At 36.2% G+C, this 24,501-nt stretch overlaps 6 protein-coding genes and 1 non-coding gene across 12 annotated transcripts in view; 4 read left to right on the top strand and 3 right to left on the bottom strand.

Moving 5' to 3' along the window:
• The window catches only part of LOC106314018 (probable amino acid permease 7), a 9,060-nt gene extending 6,729 nt beyond the window's left edge, over positions 1 to 2,331 (bottom strand). The window contains exons 1-6 of one of the 3 annotated variants that reach the window (XM_013751968.1): positions 1,992 to 2,331; positions 1,706 to 1,894; positions 1,302 to 1,395; positions 921 to 1,141; positions 633 to 772; positions 321 to 548 (exon numbers count right to left, since the gene is read on the bottom strand). In XM_013751968.1, the coding sequence (XP_013607422.1) occupies positions 321 to 548; positions 633 to 772; positions 921 to 1,141; positions 1,302 to 1,395; positions 1,706 to 1,894; positions 1,992 to 2,073 (954 nt within the window). In that variant the 5' untranslated portion in view covers positions 2,074 to 2,331. Of the gene's footprint in view, positions 1 to 320; positions 549 to 632; positions 773 to 920; positions 1,142 to 1,301; positions 1,396 to 1,657; positions 1,895 to 1,991 lie in introns of all 3 variants that reach the window. The other 2 variants (XM_013751966.1, XM_013751967.1) reach the window with 2 other exon arrangements.
• A 939-nt stretch (positions 2,332 to 3,270) lies between these two features.
• LOC106316608 (nucleolar protein 58) lies at positions 3,271 to 4,669 on the top strand. 2 transcript variants are annotated; one of them, XM_013754496.1, is made up of 4 exons: positions 3,271 to 3,370; positions 3,471 to 3,549; positions 4,066 to 4,307; positions 4,567 to 4,669. In XM_013754496.1, exons 1-3 carry the CDS (start codon positions 3,362 to 3,364, stop codon positions 4,287 to 4,289), a joined length of 312 nt encoding a protein of 103 aa, XP_013609950.1. In that variant the 5' UTR covers positions 3,271 to 3,361; the 3' UTR covers positions 4,290 to 4,307; positions 4,567 to 4,669. The 2 variants fall into 2 exon arrangements, with proteins under 2 accessions (XP_013609950.1, XP_013609949.1); XM_013754495.1 differs by lacking the exon at positions 4,567 to 4,669 and having other exon boundaries at positions 4,066 to 4,351.
• A 5,695-nt stretch (positions 4,670 to 10,364) lies between these two features.
• Positions 10,365 to 12,284, top strand: LOC106316070 (remorin-like). Of its 3 annotated transcripts, XM_013753932.1 has the most exons (6): positions 10,371 to 10,522; positions 10,608 to 10,809; positions 11,108 to 11,149; positions 11,460 to 11,547; positions 11,743 to 11,824; positions 11,912 to 12,284. In XM_013753932.1, the coding sequence occupies exons 2-6, from the start codon at positions 10,632 to 10,634 to the stop codon at positions 12,104 to 12,106; spliced, it is 585 nt and encodes a 194-aa protein (XP_013609386.1). In that variant the 5' UTR covers positions 10,371 to 10,522; positions 10,608 to 10,631; the 3' UTR covers positions 12,107 to 12,284. The 3 variants fall into 3 exon arrangements, with proteins under 3 accessions (XP_013609387.1, XP_013609386.1, XP_013609385.1); XM_013753933.1 differs by having other exon boundaries at positions 10,365 to 10,809; positions 11,111 to 11,149; XM_013753931.1 differs by having other exon boundaries at positions 10,372 to 10,809.
• An 847-nt stretch (positions 12,285 to 13,131) lies between these two features.
• On the top strand, positions 13,132 to 14,166 carry LOC106315621 (40S ribosomal protein S11-3). Its single transcript, XM_013753413.1, has 4 exons — positions 13,132 to 13,252; positions 13,336 to 13,477; positions 13,585 to 13,729; positions 13,811 to 14,166. Exons 1-4 carry the CDS (start codon positions 13,241 to 13,243, stop codon positions 13,989 to 13,991), a joined length of 480 nt encoding a protein of 159 aa, XP_013608867.1. The 5' UTR covers positions 13,132 to 13,240; the 3' UTR covers positions 13,992 to 14,166.
• A 1,659-nt stretch (positions 14,167 to 15,825) lies between these two features.
• Positions 15,826 to 17,162, bottom strand: LOC106315762 (WD repeat-containing protein RUP2). The gene has a single exon (XM_013753586.1). The coding sequence runs from the start codon at positions 17,148 to 17,150 to the stop codon at positions 15,990 to 15,992; it is 1,161 nt and encodes a 386-aa protein (XP_013609040.1). The 5' UTR covers positions 17,151 to 17,162; the 3' UTR covers positions 15,826 to 15,989.
• A 4,267-nt stretch (positions 17,163 to 21,429) lies between these two features.
• LOC106317502 (DNA-directed RNA polymerase III subunit rpc6-like) lies at positions 21,430 to 22,316 on the top strand. The gene is made up of 2 exons (XM_013755309.1): positions 21,430 to 21,503; positions 21,580 to 22,316. Exon 2 carries the CDS (start codon positions 21,594 to 21,596, stop codon positions 22,287 to 22,289), a length of 696 nt encoding a protein of 231 aa, XP_013610763.1. The 5' UTR covers positions 21,430 to 21,503; positions 21,580 to 21,593; the 3' UTR covers positions 22,290 to 22,316.
• Positions 22,317 to 23,013: 697 nt separating this feature from the next.
• TRNAQ-UUG lies at positions 23,014 to 23,085 on the bottom strand. The gene has a single exon. It is a non-coding gene; the product is annotated as a tRNA-Gln (tRNA).
• Between the last annotated feature and the right edge of the window lie 1,416 nt (positions 23,086 to 24,501).

Here is a 24,501-nt window from a genome sequence, read left to right on the forward strand (position 1 = left end):
AAAAAAAAAAAAAAAAATGTTAATGGCATTTTCGTAGATAAACTGCAGGTGTGGGGTTAAAATCTCAAAAAAAAAAAAGTCAAAAGAAAATGTTAGTTTTCTGTTTGACTCCAAGTTTTGAGTCACTTTTGCAAAAAGCCCTATTATCTTATACGTATACGTTGCATATGAACTGTTATATCAAAATTAACCTCAAGTTCTAGTATTTTAAACAATTTATTTGTTAATTATAAACGCCAACGGAAGATCTTTTGCATTTATTGACTATAGTTAACTAGTTTTCTAATAAAATTAAAATTATGGTTTAGTTTGTATGATACCTGATATCCACCAACTAAATGAAGAACAATGCAAGCGTTAGCGAAATCGACGAGCCAAAATGGCTCATAGAAACCGAAACCGGTCAAGAGATTGCCCGGTGTGGCATCTCCAAATGCTGCGTAACCAAAGCATCCGCAACAAAGGTAGAAGAATGTTGTGATGAATACGGCAGCGGCCGAGGCTTTCTTCATAGTTTGCTTCTCTGCTGGTGGCGATCTCAATGTATCCTGTTGTTAATTTTTCATTTAAACCGCATAAAATAGGTTTCTTGATCAGCAAGATATCAACCCATTCTCTTGTAAGATGTTTACCTGAATCTCTAGAAGTATGATTGAGAAAGGATAAGAAAAGGCAATGTTCCCAAGAGCTTGGAACAGTAACCATACTTTTGCACCTCTGTTTTCTGCTGGACTTCCCTTTACACTTCCTTCAATTTGCCGTTTTTCTTCATCTCAACACACAAAATGTATTAAATATATAGTCTTCAATCTTCCAAAATTAATTGACACTATTTACATTTGACTTATTACTTTTCACTGGTTGGTAACAGAAGCAACAAAGCAAAGTTAACCTAAATACGATAGATGATATATCTTTACCTATGATTTGGCCAAAAGCGAGGCCGAGACCAATGGAGGAATAAGCAAAAGACATAACCGCAGCGACAACAGAGAGCCAAAGCATGTCGTGGAAATTAGGTATTTGTGACATGAAAATCTGAAGCACACCGAACAAAAGCATGAAGTAGTTGTTCTTGTCTCCATAAGAACATGTTGCGTTGTGTCCTTTTCTATGATAACAATTCGATCTAAAAATTGCTCTGTAATGAAATGAAGAAATTCAACATGTCATTATTAAAAATTGTGAATTTTATAAGAAAATCATGAAATATATGTTTACACTTATTACCTTGAACATGTCAATGTAAAAAATTATGAATTTTATAAGAAAATTATGAAATATATGTTTACACTTATTACCTTATGCAAGTAGCTGTCACAATGGTATAAGCAACGCCAACACCAACAAGGCTAATGTATACAAAGACGCCACATACGATCTGGTTCGTCTTGCCTGCATATTATATTTAACCATCTGAACAAATTAATCTAAATTTAAAACAAAAAAAAAAATAGTAAACAAGTGTTCATGTCTTAGGGCTTAATATATACTACGAAATAATTTTGTTCTCTTCCCAGTATTCGAACTCATGACCTAGACATTTATTTTTTCTTACTTCCATGTTCAGCTAGTATACAAGTTCATCTTTTTCAACCACATAAAACAATTTTTTTTTTCGTGAATAAAATTGGAATTTGAGTTTTTGAAGTTTAACCTAAATACAATTTTACGGCTTGAGAGTAAGAGTTAAGGCGGAGGGGACCGTTTACGGCATCAGGAAAAAGATAGCAGTCGGAGAGAAGAAAAGCAGAGACAAGTGTGACTCCGGCGAAGCCTATAAGGGCGGCAGGACCACCAATCCAGCCAAGCTTCGCCGTGGCCCACGCCAACGACAAAACTCCTGCTCCGATCACTCCTGTAATTATATGTGCCACTGCCGTCCACAACGTTCCTTATTTAATCAAGAAAACACAACGTAATTATTAGCGACAAAATAACGTGATTAATTGCTGATAAATAATTATTACTCGTATAATTTAAAGGTTTACCTGTTCTTGCACAAACTGAATCATGAAGTTGAAGTTCGGTTGATCTCAAAACTGGAGACTCGTTGTTTTCTTTAATGTCCATGTATTTGGTTACGAAGATGACGATATGTAATATGTCTATGTATGTAATATAGTCATGCAGGAAGACGAAATGAAAACATTTTTATATCTTCTCGGGGGCAGAAACTCTTGTGTGGACTGTAAGACGCATATGTGTCTCTTAGTTGAATTTATTTGTAATTATGTGTCTTCATGTGTATGTTGTACGATTAGCCGATCACATCTACTATTATTCATTGACTGGTAGACTGTTGAGTGTTGATTGTAATGCTTGAACGGCTGTGTGGTCCATTTTTTCTTTTGTTAGAATGCGAAAATAACAATTAGCTTATCTCACTACTTCTAGATTCTTTATAACTAGTAGTTTATAATGACATTTTTCGAAAGGGTAATGCATGTCCTCTACAATTTTGTTAGTCGGAAAAATTTCCATCAAACAATAAGTAGCCATTTAGAAAACCAATTTCTTCATTAACAATTGGGAGACGTTAGGGCATCTCCATCTCCACTCCATTTTCAGAGTAAATTATAGAGTAGGGATAAAGATGGTCGGGTAGCAGAGACCGGAAGATTTAATTCACATTCGATTTTGACCTCCAACATCCATATGTTACGTGCTATTAGAGGAAATCGCACACACAATACAAAATAAATCATGTCACGTATGATCTATGAACACATCAACTATTGTATGTGTGATGTTAAAAAAGGTTATGTTGAAATGTGACAAAATGACGCCAAAGAAAAAAAAATCACTCATCACATGATAAACAAATAACATGCATTTAAAAATATTAACATATATACAGTATATGTTAAATTAACAAGCTATATCTTCTGATGTTCATTATGAGTATGCGTTTCATATGATGTTATGTAGAAAGGTTATATACATGCTGCGTAAGTAAATAATACATGAATATATGATGATGAATGCAAAACTGGACTTGTAACTTCTTGTTTTCCTAATTACTTGCAAACTCCTTCTCATCATCTAGTACAATTTTCCTGAAAATAATAAAAGACAAAACAAAGCAACTCGGTCCGAAAACAAATCAATCTGAAACAACTTTAGAAAAGTAGGCGTGGTAAGAATAATGTAGAGCTGTCTACAGTAAAACAAACGCCACATGTCTCGCCCTTTGCCAAAAGCCACCACAAGTTTTTGTCAGTACCCGATTCTCTCTTTTATTCCCCACAGATTTTATAGTTTCTTTTTAAAATAATACATCAAACTCTTTTTTTTTTTTTTTTTTTGATTCCTTTCTCGATCTCATTCTCTTCCTTATTCTTCCAAGATTCCAGACGAAATGGCTCAGGTTTTTTCTCATTAATTTTTTTAAATGAGTATGATGTATGATTTATCTCTTTCGCTGTAATCGTTTTTTACTTTCACTTTTTTTATATATATTTCTTTAGAAGGTAGTGTTGAAGGTTTTAACCATGACGGATGATAAGACCAAGCAGAAAGCCATCGAAGCTGCAGCTGATATCTTCGGTGATTATTATAACTACTTCCTTACTTTGGTTACTTTCAACTCAAATTCAATTCTAGTTTGTGGGTATTCTTTGTTATTGCTCCGTGGTAACTTTAATCTATATTTGATCTTATTTGAATTATATTAAAAGGTTTGCTGCTAGGTTTTGTCAGTCTAAACAGCCATTTTTAGCTAGAATTTACATTATAAAATTTTGGCTCCATTGACTAATTGCGTCAGACTTTGAGAGCTTGGATATTGACATATTGTCAACGAGTTGATATTATTTTAACGGTGGAGAACACATAGTAGGGGGTCACGGGTCACCTACGTTTAAGAGGCCCATCATTTTATTGTCTTATATGAAAACGTATTATGGGGAACTTAGTATAATGGATGTGTGTATACGATCTGCCTTATGGGAAAATGTAGATTATGGGATAGTGAGATAACAAACCTATTTAAAGTGTTTGACCAAAGATGATACAATGTAGTTCTGCAAGGTGGATGGATGACTTGGTTATTGTGTTAAGCAGGAGTTGATTCGATAGCAGCAGATATGAAGGAGCAAAAACTGACCGTGATCGGTCTGATGGATGCAGTTGCGGTAGTAAAGAAATTGAAGAAAGTTGGCAAAGTCGATTTGATATCGGTTGGGCCGGCAAAAGAGGAGAAGAAAGAAGAGAAGAAGGAAGAAAAGAAAGAAAAAAAGAACAAGGAGAAGAAGGAAGAAAAGAAAGAAGAAGAACCTAAGAAATAAGTAAATCAATATTATAAATCCTAAGGGTACGAATGGTGATCAGGGAACGACGAGGAATAATGAATTCCCTAATGTTCCTAAAAAAAATTACCATTCACAAGGAATAATAATTTCCTCTCATTCCCTTTCATTTCTTTTTTTGTAGAGAATTAAAGAACAAAATTATTCCTTGTCAAATTTGATAAGGAACAACCATTCCTTTTCATTCCTGGTATTTTATTCCCGTACATTCATTTTTTATTCGTTCCTCTTGTTTCCCGGATGGTCACCAGTCGGACCCTAAGTGTCTTGAATAATTTAAGATGAAAAATTAATTGTTCAATACATATTGTAATAAAACTACGTGTAGAACAATTTATAGGAGCAACCAAAGTACACTCATCCTAACCAAACTGAACGAGAAGCCTTCACTTGAGGTTCAGTTATAGCTTTGATATCGATCAAAGCTAAACCAAACCAAATCCGAAGAAAATACTAATTTCTTGTTTCTATACACTAATTTATCTTTTTGAATCTTTTAATCATTAGCTTTCTAACAAACAACCATTATGCACTATGCGTAGAGTATATATGTATTAAGGCTATATTAGTCATTATGTAATACCTAGATTAGCATTGTAAATCACTATATATAGTGTTCTAATATCATCTAATAATAATCAAGCCTTCTATCATATATGGTATCAGAGCTCTAATCCTAGGGATCTGAAAATTTTTAAAGAGCCGCCAACCCTATTTTCAAACTTCATCTTCTTCAATCACCATGTCCACTTCACCGGCTTCTTCCAACGAAACTATCATAGTTTTCGAAACAACAAAACTTCTCAACATCAATATGACTAACTTCAAAAAGCTCACGGTACCAACTTCCTTATGTGGAGCTGTCAAGTTCTTGCCTTACTCGATGGTTACGACCTTGCAGGCTACGTCGATGGTACTTTCAATGTACCAAACCCGACCATCAACACCAATGGTGTTCTGACGCCAGATCCAACATACACAATTTGGGAAAGACAAGATAGGCTCATATACAGCGCCTTACTTGGCGCTATAACTGTATCGATTCAACTGGTACTCTCAACCACGACGACGTCAGCTCAGATCTGGGCTACTCTGTCTGCAACATACGCAAAGCCGAGCAGAGGCCACATCAAACAAATCCGAGAGCAAATCAAACAATGGAACAAAAGGACTAAGACAATCGATGATTATGTTCAAGGTTTCACCACCCGGTTTGATCAAGTGGTTTTATTGGGAAAACTATATGATCTTGAGGATCAGGTCGAGCATATCCTTGAAGGTTTACCCGAGGAGTACAAGTTTGTTGTTGATCAGATTGAGGGTCGCGACTCAACGCCCACCATTGCAGAGATCCATGAAAAGCTGTTGAACCATGAAGTGAAACTCCAGAGCAAGAACTCGACTCTCGTACCGATCACTGCCAATGCAGCAACGCACTCGTCAAGCAACAACAATAACAACCGCAGTAACTTTCAGGGAAACCGCAACAACAATGGTGGAAACCACCATCACTAGTCTTGGCAGAAGAACAACAATGGCTACTCTCGTTCCGATCAGCCTACTCGTGGGTATCAAGGACGATGTCAGCTCTGTGGAGTCCATGGCCACAGTGCACGACGCTGTTCAAAACTTCAGAGTGGAAACACGGCGTACAACTCCAACTCGAGCCACTACTCTCCTCCATCAAACTCCTGGCAGCCGCGAGCCAACTTTGTCACAGCTCAGACTTACAATCCAAACAACTGGATAATGGACAATGGAGCAACCCACCATCTCACCACTGATCTCAACAACTTATCGCTCCATCAGCCTTACACATGAGGTGAAGCGGTCACAATTGCCGATGGCTCAGCGCTTCCCATCTCGCATACTGGTTACTCTTATCTTAAAACTCCATCTCATTCCTTTGCCTTAAAAGATGTCTTATATGTCCCGAACTTACAGAAAAATCTTATCTATGTTTACCGCTTGTGTAATACTAATAATGTGTCCGTTGAATTCTTTCCTGCACACTTTCAGGTGAAGGATCTCAGCACGGGAGACCGATTGCTCCAAGGCAAAACTAGAGATGAGTTGTACGAGTGGCCGGTTACGAAACAGAACGTCATTTCCCTCTTTGCCTCACCATCACCAAAAACGTCCTATTCTTCTTGGCACTTTCGCCTTGGTCATCCTTCTTTAGCTATTTTGCAATCTCTTGTTTCTAAGTTTTCATTACCATTGTCTTCTTCAGAAAAACAAAACCCTTGTTCTCACTCATTGTTTCCTTAATAAAAGTCATAAACTTCCTTTTTACACAAACACTATTACCTTAACTCACCCTCTCCAATACATCTATACTGACGTTTGGTCATCACCTACACCTCAGCCGATCAATACAAATACTACCTAGTGTTGGTTGATCATTTCACTAGGTACACCTGATGCTATCTGTTGAAGCTGAAATCACAAGTCAAAGAGACATTCATCGCTTTTAAGGTACTGGTGGAAATACATTTTGCCCACAAAATCAGAAACTTATACTCTGATAATGGTGGCGAGTTTGTGGCGCTACGTTCCTATCTCTCTGAGCATGGGATCTCACACTTCACTTCTCCTCCACATACGCCAGAACACAATGGGATTGCGGAAAGAAAACACTGTCACATCGTCGAAACAAGTCTAACTCTGCTTCATCAGTCGCCACTTCCGCTTGAGTACTGGCCGTATGCGTTCGCAGCTGCAGTATATCTCATAAACCGTCTTCCATCTCAAGTTACTGGTGATGTCTTGCCATATGAAAAGCTTTTTGCACAATCACCAAACTACTTGAAGTTAAGGGTCTTTGGGTGCTTGTGTTTCCCTTGGCTTCACCCGTATACAAAGCATAAACTGGAGGATCGATCGTTACCATGTATCTTTCTGGGTTATTCACTCACACAGAGTGCATACTTGTGTCTCCATCGTCCTACTGGCCACTGTACACCTCTCGTCATGTTTGGTTTGTTGAGACTAAGTTTCCGCATGCTTCTCCTCTTCCTTCCCCTGCGCCTAGCCAAGACACATCTCCACCAATCTATTCTCCACCCACATCTGTTCCTCTCACACCGGCCACACTCGTACAACCCTCTTCAATGCCTCCCCCGAGCGGAGCTCTCAACCTGCAACAGTTGTCGCCATCGTCTTCTAATTCTGTTTCGGCATAACAGAATGATGAGGCTATAACAACGCAGGATTCACCGGACACATCATCAAGTAGTTCTCAGCCGTCCACAGCAGGTAACTCTCGAACCTCTCCTCCTATAACTATTGAGAATTCAAACCCACCGAACATCTCATATCCCTCTCCGAACCATCAAACCTAGAGATAAACCCAGTTCCTCAAAACCAGTCTCCCTCTAATGTCCACCCGATGCAAACTCGAGCCAAAAATAAAATCTCTAAACCCAGTAACAAACTCTCTTTCTTAGCCGCTACCTCTTCCCTTAAACCAGTGATACCCACAACAGTAGCTCAAGCTATGCGAGATGAACATTAGCGTCGTTCAATGAGTGATGAGTATAATGCTCAAATCGCGAACCATACCTTTGAGCTAGTTCCTCAAGAACGAAATCAACATGTCATTGATACACGGTGGATTCATACTGTCAAATTTTTGCCTAATGGTTCTGTGGGCAGGTATAAGTCGAGATGGGTGGCGCAAGGATACACACAGGAGTATGGAATTGATTATGCTGAAACTTTCAGTCTGGTTGTCAAGTCTATCACCATACGACTGGTTCTTCATCTCGCGGTTACACAATCATGGCAAATAAATCAGTTGGATGTCAACAATGACTTCCTTTAAGGAACTCTCTCGATGAAGTATACGTCAGTCAACCTCCTAACTCAAGACGTTTCTCTCTCAGATGGGCTGCACCAACTCCACTGTTGACACCTCTGTTTTCATATACATCGACGGCAAACATATCCTCTACGTTCTGATATACGTCGATGATATTATCGTCACTGGAAGCAGTCCTCATCTGGTCTCAGCGTGCATTCACGCTCTCTGTACTCGCTTCTCCTTGAAGTAACCAGTTGACTTGAATTATTTTTTGAGGATTGAGGTCACTCGGACAGTCGGTGGTCTTCATCTGATGCAAAGTCGTTATATCCTTGATCTTCTTGCTAAAATGAATACGCAGGAGGCGACTCAAGTGTCTACTCCGCTTCCTACGACTCCCAAACTTACGCTTAACTCCGGCACGGTGTTGGACAGTCCACGCGAGTTCCGAATGGTCGTCGGCAGCCTCCAATACTTGTCATTCACGAGGCCTGACATTGCGTATGCCATCAATCGTCTCTCCCAGTTCATGCATCGACCAACGGATGAACACTGGAAAGCTGCAAAGCGCATCCTCCGCTATCTCTCCGGTACGTTATCCCATGGCATCTACATCCGACAACACTCTCCTTACACGCTTCATGCGTACTCGGATGCGGATTGGGCTGGAGACACAGACCACTTCGTCTCCACCAACGCCTACATTGTCTACATGGGATCTACTCTTATCGCGTGGTCTTCGCGCAAGCAGTCAAGTGTGTCTCGATCTTCTAATGAAGCTGAGTACCGCTCTGTCGCAAACACTGCAGCTGGGCTACGATGGATCTGTTCCCTCCTCTCTGAGTTACGTGTTACGCTCACCAACACTCCTACCATCTACTGCGACAACGTGGACGCAACATATCTCAGCGCAAACCCGGTGTTCCACTCCAAGATGAAGCATCTTGCTCTAGACTTCCATTTCGTCTGTGATAATGTACAGTCTGGAGCACTCCGTGTCACACATGTCTCAACCAAGGATCAGCTCGCTGATGCTCTTACCAAACCTTTATCGAGACCACGATTTCATGAACTTTTATCCAAGATTAGAGTGCTTAAACTCCCTCCATCTTGAGAGGGTGTGTAGAATATATATATATATGTATTAAGGCTATATTAGTCATTATGTAATACCTAGATTAGCATTGTAAATCACTATATATAGTGTTCTCGTATCATCTAATAATAATCAAGCCTTCTATCCTATACTATGTAGCATGATATTTATACAAATTCATATGCTCTTGCGATTATTTATTCACAAAATGATATGTTGATAAATGTATTAGTTGTTTTCGCCGATTAACTTTCTGTACGAAAAGTTGGTCACATGATGATGCTGTAGATTGTCTCTATCTTAGGGGTGCTCTTGACTACGGCGAATATAAGCTAACCCAAGACGTGCTGCTGAGCAAGAGCAAGTAGCGACATATATAGGCTCAAATTCAATATCAGATGCAAAATGGCTTTTGCCGATTGAGTGGCCCGAAATTTTGTGAGGTGGGGTGGGCCTTAGATCCCTGAGATAAGGTCGTAAACTTTGTCTAAGTATTGAGTATCGAACCGTCCAACATCCCTCCATCATATGAGAAAATCTTGGGTCCGTTGTCATATTTTCATAGATTAGTTGTATGTATTTCATTTTTATGTGTGGAATAAAAGTTAAGATAAGGTTAGAAGGAATATGAATTTCTTATAAAATATAAAATGACAAAAGGACCTATCAAATCAGTAAAATATATATACAATTTAGAAAAAATGTTGAGTGACTTGGTAGACAACGTAGGCAACACGAAACTAAAGAACCAGTTTATTTTCTCAAACCTTTATTAAAAAAATCTATTATTCCACAAGATAAGAATTATGTATTTGACGCCGTAATTAAATTTTAACTTTATAAATACAAGATTTCAACAGGTAATGCAATCCTATAAATCCTACAGATTCGTTTCTGTCGTCATAGAATCATTAATATTTATGATATTCCGGAATTAGCATGTATATTATGATTAATATGCATCTGGTAAACTTACCATTTTACAGTAACTATAAATCTTTACGGTTTCGATAAGAAACAAGATTCGCGTAAAGAAATGTTACAAGTTATAAAGGAGACTCCTTTTGGGGATACATAAGTAACGTAACGTATCAAATATTTATTTCGCAGTATTTCTCTAACCTTTTTATTAACATTATGTGACGCCACCGGGGGTTGGTGATTCTTTTGTCTCCTTTAAAGTTTATGTATATAAAACATTAATGATCGTGCATCAGTGAATCAATGATAGTACTAAATTTAGAAGAGCAAAAAATAAAATAAAAAGAAGGCGAGCAACGAGGAACACAACATCACTATCAAACATTTCCAGCTCAGTTTCTTCTCTCTATCTTAAATAGCAGACTTCTGAATCATTCTTGATTCTCTTCAGATTCTTTGTACTCTTATACTATAGTTGCTATACCTGACGTCATACGACATGGCCGAAGAGGAACCGAAGAAGGTGACGGAGACCGTTAACAACGTATCAGAACCATCTCCATCACTACCAGATCCAGCGGAGAAAGCTGTTGCTGCGGCAGTTGTTGCTCAACCTCCGCCGGCATCGGTGGAGGAGAAGCTAGAGGACTCCAAGGCTCTAGTTCCCATCGTCGCAAGTAATTTTCTCAATAAAATTTATTAATAAGTTTGCTGAAGAAAAGAAAATAACGTCTGCCAAAATATATTTTCTAATTATATATTGATCATAACGTCGCAAGTAATTTTCTCAATAAAATTTATTAATAAGTTTGCTGAAGAAAAGAAAATAGCGTCTGCCAAAATATATTTTCTAATTATATATTGATCATAACCTATTTTTCAAGATTATCGCAAGGCTAAGAACTAATTACCAAATTTAAGCAAATAAATTACTAACACAAAAGAGTAATATTCAAACTATTTTGTTCGTGGCAGAAGAAGTAGAAGAGGAGAAAAAGGAAGGGTCAATTAATCGAGGTAATTAACGAAATAGATTCATGCTTGTTTTTTATTTGGTCAACAAGATTGGCTGAACATTACTAATATAACCTAATGTATACCATCGAGATGGATTAAAACTGAAATGTTTTTGGAATTTACTAAATAATTTGTTAAGGAAATAAATATTTTACTAAGGAGTTTGGTGGGTTTGCTCCCGTTTAATTAATTTGGTTGAGTATCAAATCAGTGCGTTGGTAATAAAGGTTGTATGTGGATGCGTGTGTCTCTTATTTTCCTACATACTCATACTCTCATTAATGATTGCTTACAATACGTGGGAGTGAAGATGCTGTCCTGGCTAGAGTTGAGACAGAGAAAAGGATGTCACTTATCAAAGCTTGGGAAGAGGCTGAGAAATGCAAAGTGGAGAACAAGTAACTTTTTGTTATCTTAATTTCTAATTTTACATTTCAGTCAAAAAGATTTTACGAATTTTACATTTATCTTTAAATTCTATAACCGGTCTCTCAAACAACCAAATCAGTCGTTAGATTCTTGCAATTAAACCAAAATATTATCAGTAAGGTCTTTAGAATCTAGTTGTAAGATAAATACATTGTTTGATACAGAGCTGAGAAGAAACTTTCTTCAATTGAGTCATGGGAGAACAACAAAAAAGCAGCTGTAGAAGCTGAACTCAAGAAAATAGAGGTAAATATTACTTTCAGAATATTGTACAGTTGTAGTTTGACATTTTCAAACGTTTATGATTGTGCATGAAACTTGAATTGAGAATAGGAACAATTGGAGAAGAAGAAGGCAGAGTATGTAGAGTTGATGAAGAACAAAATAGCTCAAATTCACAAACAGGCAGAAGAGAAGAGAGCTATGATCGAAGCTAGACGTGGAGAAGAGGTTCTCAAGGCCGAGGAATTAGCTGCCAAATACCGTGCCTCTGGAACTGCTCCAAAAAAGCTATTTGGATTCATGTGATTTTATCATATCGATGGGAAACATGTTTCTGATGTTGCTGAAATGTTTTATTTACATTTGTTTTCTATTTTGGAAAAGAAACCAACAAGCATTTCATTCATACGTTTCTATGTAGTTTGCTTGATGTGTGGGTCTAATTTGCAACATAGAAATATATGACATAATATATATACAGAAACATCTTATATTGTGGTACGTGCAAATGATATATTATGTTTTACCCGTGTAGATCCTTTAACTATTTCTATTCAAAGGGCTGGAGATAATAGATGGGAGCCAAGGCCTACAACACTGGTTTTCTACTAGCCCAGTTACTTGAGTATAGAAAAATTTAATTTGAAGAACAGAGTTAAAAATATTTAGAAGAAAGAAGCATTGTAAAATGTAACAAATTTTTTTTGGATTGAATAAAATTTAACATTCATTAAAAAAAAAATCATCTAACTGGCTGACCATTTCATTGTAAAAGAAAAAACTAGCTGACCATTTATAAAGATACACTAAGAGAATTATTTTAGTTGCTCAAAAGAAAAAAGAATTATTTTAATTGTGAAAATAATATAAAATTATTTTATAGTAATGATTTTACGATATTATAAAAATTTATGTCTACGGCACTACCATAAGCTATTTTATGAAGATTTATGTTCTACCGGTTTTCTTTATACCATGATAAAGATATTTTGTAAATACTTTACCCGCTGATTTCAAAATTTTCTTACATGATATTACCCCTGTTCGTTTTATCAACGCGGCGGCATGCGACTGCGGCTCTAAATTTTCTTCTTTCATAGGGTAATAGCGGCGTCAGGTATTATATAATGAATCATTTTTGAAAGAAGATTCGAAATCTAAAGTTTCCGATACTGGACTTAAAATTTCGAAAGTTTAAGAAACTGAATTAATTCAATTTAACCATGCTCTAGTCACTAGCCCAAGTACATGGGCTTAAGGCTATAAAATACATATTCACGGCCCATGAGACAGAAGGCCCAAACCTAAAGAAAAAGAGATCTTAGGAACTAGGGTTTTGTCCGGAGAGCTTCATTACTTTCATTTCATCAGTCGCTGCCTCGCCTCTCGCATCTCTTTTACAGCCCTTGCTTCAGCGGAGAGCAGCAGCAACCAGTAGCCATGGCTGAACAGGTTCGATCTCCTCGTTCTCAATTCTCATTTCTACACTCTAAATACAGTTATATCTCATCTTCCTCTTCTTGTATCTATTGCAGACTGAGAAGGCTTTTCTTAAGCAACCCAAGGTTTTCCTAAGCTCGAAGAAATCTGGGAAAGGAAAGAGACCTGGCAAAGGTGGAAACCGTTTCTGGAAGAACATTGGCTTGAGTTTCAAGACTCCTCGTGACGCCATTGACGGTTTGTTCTTTTTTTTTTTTTAACTCCTAATAGTTCATTGTAGTGTAACTATGTTTTGTAATGTCACGGTCAGTTAGATTCAGACATGTTTTTGTAATGTGGAACAGGAACTTACATTGATAGGAAATGTCCATTCACTGGAACCGTTTCTATAAGGGGACGTATCTTAGCTGGTACTTGCCACTCTGCCAAGATGCAGCGAACCATCATTGTTCGCAGGAACTATCTCCACTTCGTCAAGAAGTATCAAAGGTACTTTACTACGAGTGTGAAAACCTCTGTTCTTGATAGAGAGCCTATAAGGATTTTAATATCTCCTTACATTTTGATCAGGTATGAGAAGAGACACTCCAACATCCCTGCCCACGTCTCACCCTGCTTCCGTGTCAAAGAAGGTGATCATGTCATCATTGGCCAGTGCAGGCCGTTGTCAAAGACGGTGAGGTTCAATGTGCTGAAGGTGATCCCGGCAGGCGCATCTGCCTTTGCAAAGAAGGCATTCACTGGAATGTAAGAGCTTTGAAGTTATGGAGATTTAACTTTGCTTGTTTTGATGTTGGAATGTTTTGTTTGGTGATCTCCTTTTGTTGTAGTCCCATAGACTTAATAGACCTACTTTGGTTATTTGAAATTTACTACATTCATCTGTTTTATCTTTGGTATCTCTAGAAATCATCTACTTTTGTCTACTTGGGTGATACTATAGTAAAATATGGTTAGTTTACTTAAGGTATATATATATGTATTCTTAGTGTAGAAAATTAAGACGATAAAAAATAAAAATAAAAAATGAGGCCACAAATGCATTAGGATTATTAAACAACTTTATGTATGCAGTTAGCCTTGTGCAATAAATCAACCAGGTTGTTTATGCTAGTGTTACCCAGAGCCGTGCTTACAGTATTAGTAAAAAGGCATTGGCCTCAGGCCTCACATAATTTATCAAAATTTGGGGCCCCAAATCTCCAAAATTTCTCTTGGTTTTATAGTTCAAAAATAAATTTATTTATGTTTCTTATCTGATTTCAAAACGAAATATCAACAAGAAAATATGCTTTTCTTTCCTTCATTTTATATGTTTAATTTTGTCTATTCAAGTTTAAAGACCACATCTATCCTTTTTTATCAAATTTGTTTCCACACAACCTTCTTACACTCACATTTTATAATTATTTTGTCACATTTAGTGGTGTGAACATTGGTTAACATGATGTAGTTTCATTTTTATAAGATATATGAAAATATATATTTTTTAGTATTTTTATTAAATGAGTATTGTTTTTTTTTTTTAATTTGTTAAAGTAGTTGGAAATATATATATATGATTCTGCACAAAAACTCACAAATCAAAATTCTTTAAACACTATCATTTTTATTTTAGACATTTTATTATTTTATATCATTTAAAATAATATCTACTATTATAAAAATATATAATTATATATATAAATATAGTTAAATTAAAATTTGCCTTAGGCCCCTAAAAAGGCCGGCACTGCACTGGTGTTACCACTTCAATTCAAAACTATAGGACATGGTGTTCATTGTTCAAAAATGTTGGAAGATTAAAGAAGTTAATTTTGCTAAGCATTAACACAAGCATGATTTTTGTTTTGTTTTGGTTTATTCCAAATACTAGAAAACTAAGTTCGAATGGAATAGTATTAGGATAGCATACCTGTGTAGGATACCCTCCACTTGGTTTAAGACATCCCATGTGTGCGTGTACGTGTGTGATGATAAAGTATTACAGATTATCTCCAAAGCTCATATTACTAGAGTTTATCATATAAACAAGTTATAGAGCATGACCGATTATTTCCACAGCTCATATTCTAGACTTAATCATATAAACAAGTTGTTTCAAAACAACCCTCGAATCTCTTATACCAAGTTTAGCATAAACTTTGTAATTGCTAGTTCGACTGTTTCAGAAAAATCATATATGTTTTCCGTTTTGGCATTGCTTATTTCAGTATCCACATCTGTTGTTTGTTCCATTGTCACGGTTCATAGTTTAATAGCAAATAACAGTCTCGTGATTATAGATTCTAGATAGATAGATCATAGATTCCACCTATCGAAAATGTATCACGGGTCAAAATTCGTAAGGCGCATTGATATACTATATGGTAGACGAAGGCAGTATAAATTTATTATATATCTGCCAACTTTGCAAGTAGCAGCTCTTTTGGTTTTGACGACTCACTGGTATGTACGATTGTACTCCCAATCAAACATTAAAAAAATTATTTCTTTAACATGACTACACGAGTCTATCGTATAAAGAATATGAAAACGTATGCATCAAACACTCAAATTTTCTGGTTATAAACAACAAAAAAGACTAGATATTACATTTAAAACATAGAAGAAAGTAAAAATCCTTTATAATTAAAAACAAGACAGGTCGAACGCTCTCACAACTGCAGCAAAAATCAATCTCATGAAGAAGCATCATAAATTCATTAAAAAAAAGATAGTAATGATAAATTAAACAAGAATAATAATACTATGGCTTTCTTTTGCCCACGTAAACCTGCAACACTCCATCAGATCCCCCAGCCACTAGCGTACACTGGTCCACACCGGATTGCCTCCAGCAAACGCTACTCACGAACCGCTTATCCGAAGCAGAAGTCAAACCAACCGGTTCAAACCCGTCTACCCAAACCGGCTTCCTCCACCTCCTATCGTACACGAACACCCTGTTGTTCTCCGATCCGCAACCAAACAGCGCGCCGTTTCTCCACACAGACAACCCCACGAAGTTCCGGTTATTCACATGCCCCTCGTAAGTGCGAATCACGCGCCCGTCCTCCACGCTCCACAGCTTCAGACATCCGTCCGTACCCGCCGTCACCACCGTACCACCGTCGAGAAACCTCACGTACGACACCGTTTTGGTATGACCTTGTAAAGTCAACGCCGGGTCAACGAGTTTCCTCATATCGTACACGTAACCTCTCCGATCAGCGCATCCGACAGCCACCGCGTGACCACCGGTGGGATCAAACTCGACGCAGCAAACGGCACTCCGGCAAAGTCCCGCCGGCCGGACAACGCCGATAGATTCCTCCGGCGGACACCTCGGATCCCACACCTGCATAGTTCCGTCGTCTGATCCCGACGCTCCCACGGCGGCGGCGCCACCGTGACGAGTGTAATCCACGCTCCAGACGCGGCGGCCTCCGTGCTCGTCCCGCTCGAATACCGGCGTCCTCTTCTCGAGATCGTACTCCGTCACAACGCCGTCGTAATCACCCGACCCGATGACCCGACCGCACGACCCGGGTTTCCACCGGAGACTACTAAGCTTCGCCGGAGTGCATATGTAATATTCACAGGCGTTGGTTTGATCGACGAAGTTAACTCCTCCTCCTGCTCCTCCGCAGACTCCGGCGGTGGTCCGTAAGAGAGAAGTGAGCCCGTAAAAACGAATCTTTCTAGAGATTCCGGCGGTAGCGAGGATGTTATCAGTCGGATCAAACTCTATAGCTCCGACAACGTCGGAGGCAGAAGAGGAGGAAGAAGAGACGACGGTGGAGAGAGAAAGATCCCATTCGTGTCTTGCTTCTTCTTCTTCCTGCTTTTGCGTACGATGAGTGTTCATATGAAAACAGAGAATGACTGTTGTTTCTGGGGATTCGGACCAATCGAAAACCAATCCCATTCAACTAACAAATTTTAAAACATTTTAATATTGCTTTTTTCCACCGGTAAAAATGGCTGTATTTACCAATCCACTTATGATTTTATGGCTATCCATTCGTATACTATATGTCAGAGAAGGTCCCATTTAATGCCACTTCAGGTAAAAAATGTGAAAACTCGTTGTCGTGGCTACTTATTTAGCCAAACATGCAAATTGATAGGTGCATTAGTAGCAGTGGCGGAGCCAGAATGTTTTCTTACAGGGGTCGGCCGTAAACCTATATACTGTATATATATATATATATATAATTATTTATAAATGGCTAAAATAATATTATAAAAATTATTTTTCTATAGCTTAAAATATTTTTATTATGATTTAATTTTTTAAATCTTTAAATATTTTTTAACCAAAAAAATGAGGGAAACATTTAAAAACTAGTCACCAACATAATTTTGTAATACTATTTTCATAATTTTTTTTCTACAAAATTTTCAGAGTTATTTAATAAAATTTTAAATTAAAACTCTCCAAAATCTTTAAAAAATAGATAATTTAAAAAAGCTTGTGAATACATTAGTAGCTTTCATGTTTTATCAAATTCTAAATAAAATCCAAAGCAAAATATACAAAATTAAATTAATGTAAAAGAAAATAACTTGAACATACATGATGTTTTATATTTTCTACCTCACAAAAAGCAGAGATGAAACAGTAGGCTAAGGAAGAGTTTTTGCCGTTTTTGCCTATTTCAAAATCTGATTTTAATGTTTTGCTAAAAATAAATAATAATTATATAACATTTTAAAATTGTAATTATTACTTGCCTAATTAAATTAAGCTTTTATTTTCATTGTTTTCATTTTTGTGGGGTCAAACTATAAAATTTGGTAAGGTCATTATATTTTTTCTTGAAAAAAAAACTTGTATTTTATAAATAAGGTGGGGTGACCCCACTCCAACCTCTACGGCTCCGCCCCTGATTAGTAGGCCAAGGCTGAAGGGACGTTAATTCATCATACGTTAAGAGTTTAAACTCTAAAGATTGCGTAATGTTTCACTTTTGTCACGGACTTAGTATATTAAAATATTAACCAATAGCAAACTCTAAGACCATATGCTATCGACTTACTATGTTCTTACGAGTCGGTAAAGAAGATTAATCGGGAAAAAAAACTTGAAAAGAGCAAAGGAGATGAAATATATTATGGGGGGAAGAAAATGAAAATTCTTGTGGACGGAAAGGTGAGGAGTTGTTCATACGTGTGTTAAGTACCACCTTTGGTCATTGTCCTTCCTTTTATGTCTCGTCATTGCTTCTCAGCCTCACGTCTTCAAAACACTTGAGCTACATTCCTGGACCTACTCTACTTGAAGAACTGGATTCGATCTCTTTAATTTAATGCCTACCCCTAATTAATGCTTCTTCAAAACCCATTGATTTGAATAGCTACGTACAAAAAAAAAAAATCAAATAGCTACCTCCTACAATATAAAACACCAACTAAAGTGAGAAGACAATCTGAATAGCCCATTAAGAAGCTGTGTATTAAATGAAAAAGTTGTACACTGTATTATTCAGTTTTTTCTGAATAAGAAATCAGCATATTAATTTAGTTTCAATTTTGTTTTTTTTTCTTGGATTTTTAGAAAACTTAAATCAAAGTATTTTGATTTTTTTTAAACTGAAATTTGAAGTATTTGGTTTTTGATAGTTCACAAAGATTTATGAAGTTAAAATGACATGACTATAAACAATACATTTTGTCAATTTAGTTCATTCCTCTATTCTCTAATTTGAGATTCGTAACAATGTAGTTTTTATTTCAACAAACTTATGATACAACTTGCTACTCTAAAAAAATAGGCTTATGTTTAATGAATAATGAAAAAGAAAACCCTCGTTCTCCATTTTTTTTTCTTGTTTTCTTGACTTACTCCTTGTCAGGGCCATGAGGTAAGAGTGAGAGATGTTGAGACTTGAGCACCTCGAGACTTTTCAGTTTATCTTTATTGTTATGACTTATGAGCGCATCTCGGTTCTTGGTAGTGCACTGAAACTCTTGCAGTTCACGAAGATTGATTGAAACACAAAATCCAGATGCGGTATGCTTGATACTGTTAGTGATTCTTGGTTTTGCAGAATTGTATGCCATTGGATAAAAATGCATACAATGGGAATTGCATACAATTCTGCAAAACCTAGAATCACTAACGATGTCATTGACAAAACCCGCAGAAAAGTATATAAAGCCCGTGTTTTTTATCCGTTTCAAGCTGTTATGACTTATGAAGAATGAGATATAGCTAGTGACAAGAAAATTTAATTTTACCTTACTGCCGTGTAAATAATCATGTCATCATTGAAAAATAAGTTGAAACATAAGAAAATCACCCATCTTAGCAAAGGAAACATAAAGACCTTGATATTCCATGTATACGTGCATGGCTTCTATGACGAGGGAAACATAAGGAAGATCAAGGTGCGTATACACAAATGGCGCATGTTGCATCTTGATGAAATTGGACGAGCTGTGGTGGCTATTGTACGTTTACCTTTAGTTTATAGACATGAGGAAGCTCACTGGTCTTGGTTTCCATACCTTCTTTGTTTTGATTATGTTACCAAATAGGAATCAAGTCAAATATGTAAACGATTTTTTACCTTACCAACAATACCTCATTTTTGTGATGGTATCTTCAAAATTCATTACTTAAAATGACTGATTCATTTGTTAAAAAAAAAAATAGACTGATTCATTATACAAATAAAGAGCTTACCAAAATTCTTCAACTATAAGCCAAAAGAATGAATTGACAAATAACTCATATGGAACAATATAAAATTTATAAACGTTAAATATATCACCTAAGAACATAGGATTCAATTTCCCCTGACTTAATATTTTGATATTAACTTTTGTTCTCAGTTGGTGGTGAAGATAGTTTCGGAACCCAATCTTTCCAACTTATTTGGATGACATAAAAATTTTGAAGAGAAGTTTCATCAGCATAGAGTTCACTCATATACCACAAACGCAGAATTTAAGACGGACAGTTTTGCACGCAGTGCAAAAAAACAACCGTCGTCCATCGGAGTTATCAGTTTGGTTTGCAGAGTCTATATAGTCTGTGTATGTTGCTGACAAAAAAAGTTATGAAATTAAATATAAAGTTTTAGAAAAAAATTATAAAAAATAAAAAGATGATGAATTTGTTTCTCTCTTATTGAAGGCTCGTGTATTTCATATAGTTTCAATTCTATATGTTTTCATTTTATTGAACACGTTCCATTATCGAACCAATGCTTTTTATGAAATCAAAACAGTTGAAAAAACAAAATTACTTGTGAAAACGCTTTATTCGTGAGTTATTTAAACATTCGAATTAGATGCATACACACGGTGTATTTTCTCGTATATTATTATTGTCATTGTTTCTAACTTTTCTTTTTGTCCTTGTCTCTAATCTTGGGGAATTGGGGGCACAACACTACTATACTGCTAAAAATTTGCAGGAAGAGAAGAAGCTTCATTGGAATATTATATAGGCTATAGCCTATAGCCCAAGAGGAAACTGAGCATAACAGATTCTTTTCAACCTTCGAATTTCATATTCTATAATTGCTCATGTAGACACAATCCCATAATCACAGAATAACCTCTTTATTGAGTATATATATTTGTATAAAAATAAGTAAAGGGAAATACTTCACGTACCAACCATAACAAAACAATATATAAGGGATGTGCGTGTGGTTTTAGTTTCTTATTCATGTTCCTTAAGTCTTTTGGCTAGAGAAGAAAATATGGATAGTTTACGATTTTTAAAATTTCGATTTGAAGAAATAAATAAATAAATAAATAAATAAAATAATGAATAAATCTTTATTTGAAGAATTAAACAAATAAAAGATAAAAAATATTAAAATTTTATTCATCATAATTAAAAAATCTTCTTAAATATTTTTCAAGCATAAGAAAATTAGAAAAGTGTAATAGAATTCATATATATTAATAATTTGACAAAAAATCATCCTAACTAGTGTAAAATATAACAAAAACAAGAAATTCATTATAATATTTTTTTAATAAAGTCTGGTAATGAAGCCTAAAACTGTAGGAAATTCCTTGATATTTATTTCGCAAATCCTCAATTGTTTCCTTAATTGTTATCTAGACTCCTCTTTTCTTCTATTTAAGATCAACCCCAATATGATATATAAGGGTTTTCTTTTCGCTTACTTACAAGTTACCTTCGCATTCCAGTCATCGTCTGCTTCTCCCTTCTCTTGGCTCCTCGCGCAGAATCCTCGCTTCCTAAAATCTCAAGATAGATTATCCTTTTCATCTCCAAGAAACTAAACTAGAGGTAAATTGAATCTGATCTTCCCTCAGACGCTGTTGTATCTTGAGTGAGTCTATAAAGATTATCTGTGTGTTTACAGTGTGATTAGAAAAGATGAGTACACGAAGACGCCCAGCAGCGCCGAGATCATCGTCAAGTGGTATGACGGAAAACGAGAAGAAGATCCTAGGCTTTATACGTAGCAAGCAAGGCATGGGTGCAACTAAATACGAGATTACAGCAGGGACAAGCATCCAACAAGCCCTCGTAACAAAAGCCACCACTTCTCTCAAGAAGAGCAAACTCATCAAAGAGGTTTCAAACAAAGGGGGCAAACACTTTCTTGCAGTGGAGTTCGAGCCTTGTAAGGAGCTACAAGGTGGGGATTGGTACGTCGATGGAGCTCTTGACGTTTCCATGATCGAAGATCTCAAGGAGATTTGTGTCAATATACTGGAGAGGCTTAAGCAAAAGGTTGTTACACTTGAGGTTATATGTTCGTGTTTTCAAAAGGCTAGTAGAGATGAGTACAAGTTGAGTAGAGATCAGACTAAGGTGATACTCGATAACTTGGTTTTGGATAATGTTATCATGGAGGTGAAGAGCAATGGGTCGAGTGAGCATTCCGCTTTGAGAATCGGTGAAGTTTGGTATAAACTGATCGGTAAAAAATCAGGTGGTGGTGAAGCTAGAGATGGAGCTTTTGCTTCTATACCTTGTGGGGCTTGTCCACATATAGGGCTTTGTACACCTGATGGGGCCATCTCTCCAACAACATGTGTTTATTATCAGAAGTGGTTAGACTTTTAGCTTCTTTTTTTTCGGTTTTAAGTTTGAATTTGGACATAAGATGTAATAATACTTCAAGGTGTTTTGACAGAACTAAAACAAGAAAACATGAATGGAGGATTATGATCTTCTCAGCAAGCTTTCTCAGTGTATATGTGTTTTAGTTACCTTGTATTAATGTTGTACTTTCACTGCAAAACATGTAATAATCAGGATCAACATTATTCATTGTAGCATGTGCAACAAAACCAACCTAGTTTAGAAGAAAGAATGATAAATGGATGCCTCCATTCAACAACCTTGTTAGCGTTTAGGAATGTTTATCTTGGATACCGTATCTATTGATTATGATTAATGACAATTTAGGAAGGACTAGTGTTTAGGAATATGATGACTATGTATGCCTGTCAGCATCTTGGCATTACCCCATCTCTTTTATGTCATCAAATATGGTAAACTTCGTTTTGTAGATGTTGAGAGTCATTCTAGATAGATGTTTATATAGATAACCAGGAGCACCAAGTACAATATGTTAATAGTGTCATCCATCAGAGGATATGCCTTCGTTAAACACTTTTTAAGTAGCCCCCCACCCAAAAAAGAAACAAATGGGTCGGCTATGCTTCGTGTAATTAACATTATTGGACCAGAATAGTAACACGAGGCCGGACCAAATGTAACAGATATTGTTACGAGTTATAGTGTAGCTTTAGAACCTTCAAATTTATAGGTAGAGCAAAAAGTAAGGTCCTACCGGGAGTCGAACCCAGGTCGCTGGATTCAAAGTCCAGAGTGCTAACCACTACACCATAGAACCGGATGGTCTTTCCTTCCACAAATACAAATTTAGTAATGTTAAACAAAGCTTTTGTGCAAAAAAGAAACATGCATATTCTTCAGTTTCCAGCTTTGTAAATAATATGTAGCCATTGTAGTAGGCTAATTATCTAGGAGAATATGGGAGACTGACTGTTGAAAAAGAGGGTATTTTCCCTCTCTCTATATATCTGTTAAATAAGGATCTCTATGAATTAGAATATGTCATTATTTATTTTAGTAGTAATTAAGAGTGTCTAGCAGACCGAACCTAACCAACTAATCATGCGGGGCATGTTCATTGGTGACAGATAGATCTGGTTGCTCGTAATAGAAATTATATACCTATGTTGTATAGCACACATGTTTAATATTGTGAGATTGATTCAAACCCAGATCGTTTATCTCACTATAATTCGCCTACCACTAGACAGACCATTCATGTATGGCTATATGTCATTGTTAACACCAAAAGATAGTCTCTTTCATCAAAAGAGGATGCATAACTTACATCACTGAATAAATACAATGTCAAGTCGGTTTTTGATAAAAGAGGGCTGCATAACGTGCTTGAACCACCAAGGAAACAATTTTTCTTTCTGTAAATATATGTTCAATATAAGTATATGTCTAAACATATATATAAGTTTGTGCATGGCCTAGTACATTCCATTGGTTTGTTACTTCTTACTTACAATCAAAACCGATATTATTAAAATATATATTTTTTCTTATATAAATCTGAGCAGATAATCTTAATGATATAATTTATTTAACTAAAAAACCAAAATGTTTAAATATTTGAAAAAGAGGGAAAATGTTGGTGCACCAAAGAAAACTGGCCAACTGTACTAAAGCCAAATGAGGGAGCCTTACTCAAACGTTTTGCCTAACAGTGGATGGAGATAAAGAGCATCTTTATACCATATATTCTAATGGGTCTCTTAATTTATTTTTAATAGTATTTTAGGAGTTAATTTTGGTAAGAGACATGTTTAAGAACTTTGTGATTTTTTCCCATCCATTGCAAGTCTCTTATTTAGGGTTTTTTAAATTTTTTTTTTTTTTTATTAAATTAATTTTTTATTACATAAAAGATAACATTTTAAACATATATTTTAAAATTAAAACATGAAAATAAAGATTAGTAAAATAAACAAGAATTATTTGAAATAAGCATATGAGCTCAGTTGTTGTCTTCATCACGTCCAAATTTATGTCATATATGTTGAATCAAATCATCTTTCAGTTGTTGATGCATTTGTCTATCACGAATTCTTATCCGAACACCCATCTGGTTTACGATATTTGTAGGGATATCTGTAGAATACGTGAGATCAACATGTGAACTTCCGTTGTCTTCTCCTTGTTGGAATTCTGAAACATCATATTGAGTGTATCCATCTCGTTCGTTTTC

Source organism: Brassica oleracea, chromosome C9 (genome assembly GCF_000695525.1).
Source record: "Brassica oleracea var. oleracea cultivar TO1000 chromosome C9, BOL, whole genome shotgun sequence".
In the NCBI taxonomy this organism is placed as follows: domain Eukaryota; kingdom Viridiplantae; phylum Streptophyta; class Magnoliopsida; order Brassicales; family Brassicaceae; genus Brassica; species Brassica oleracea.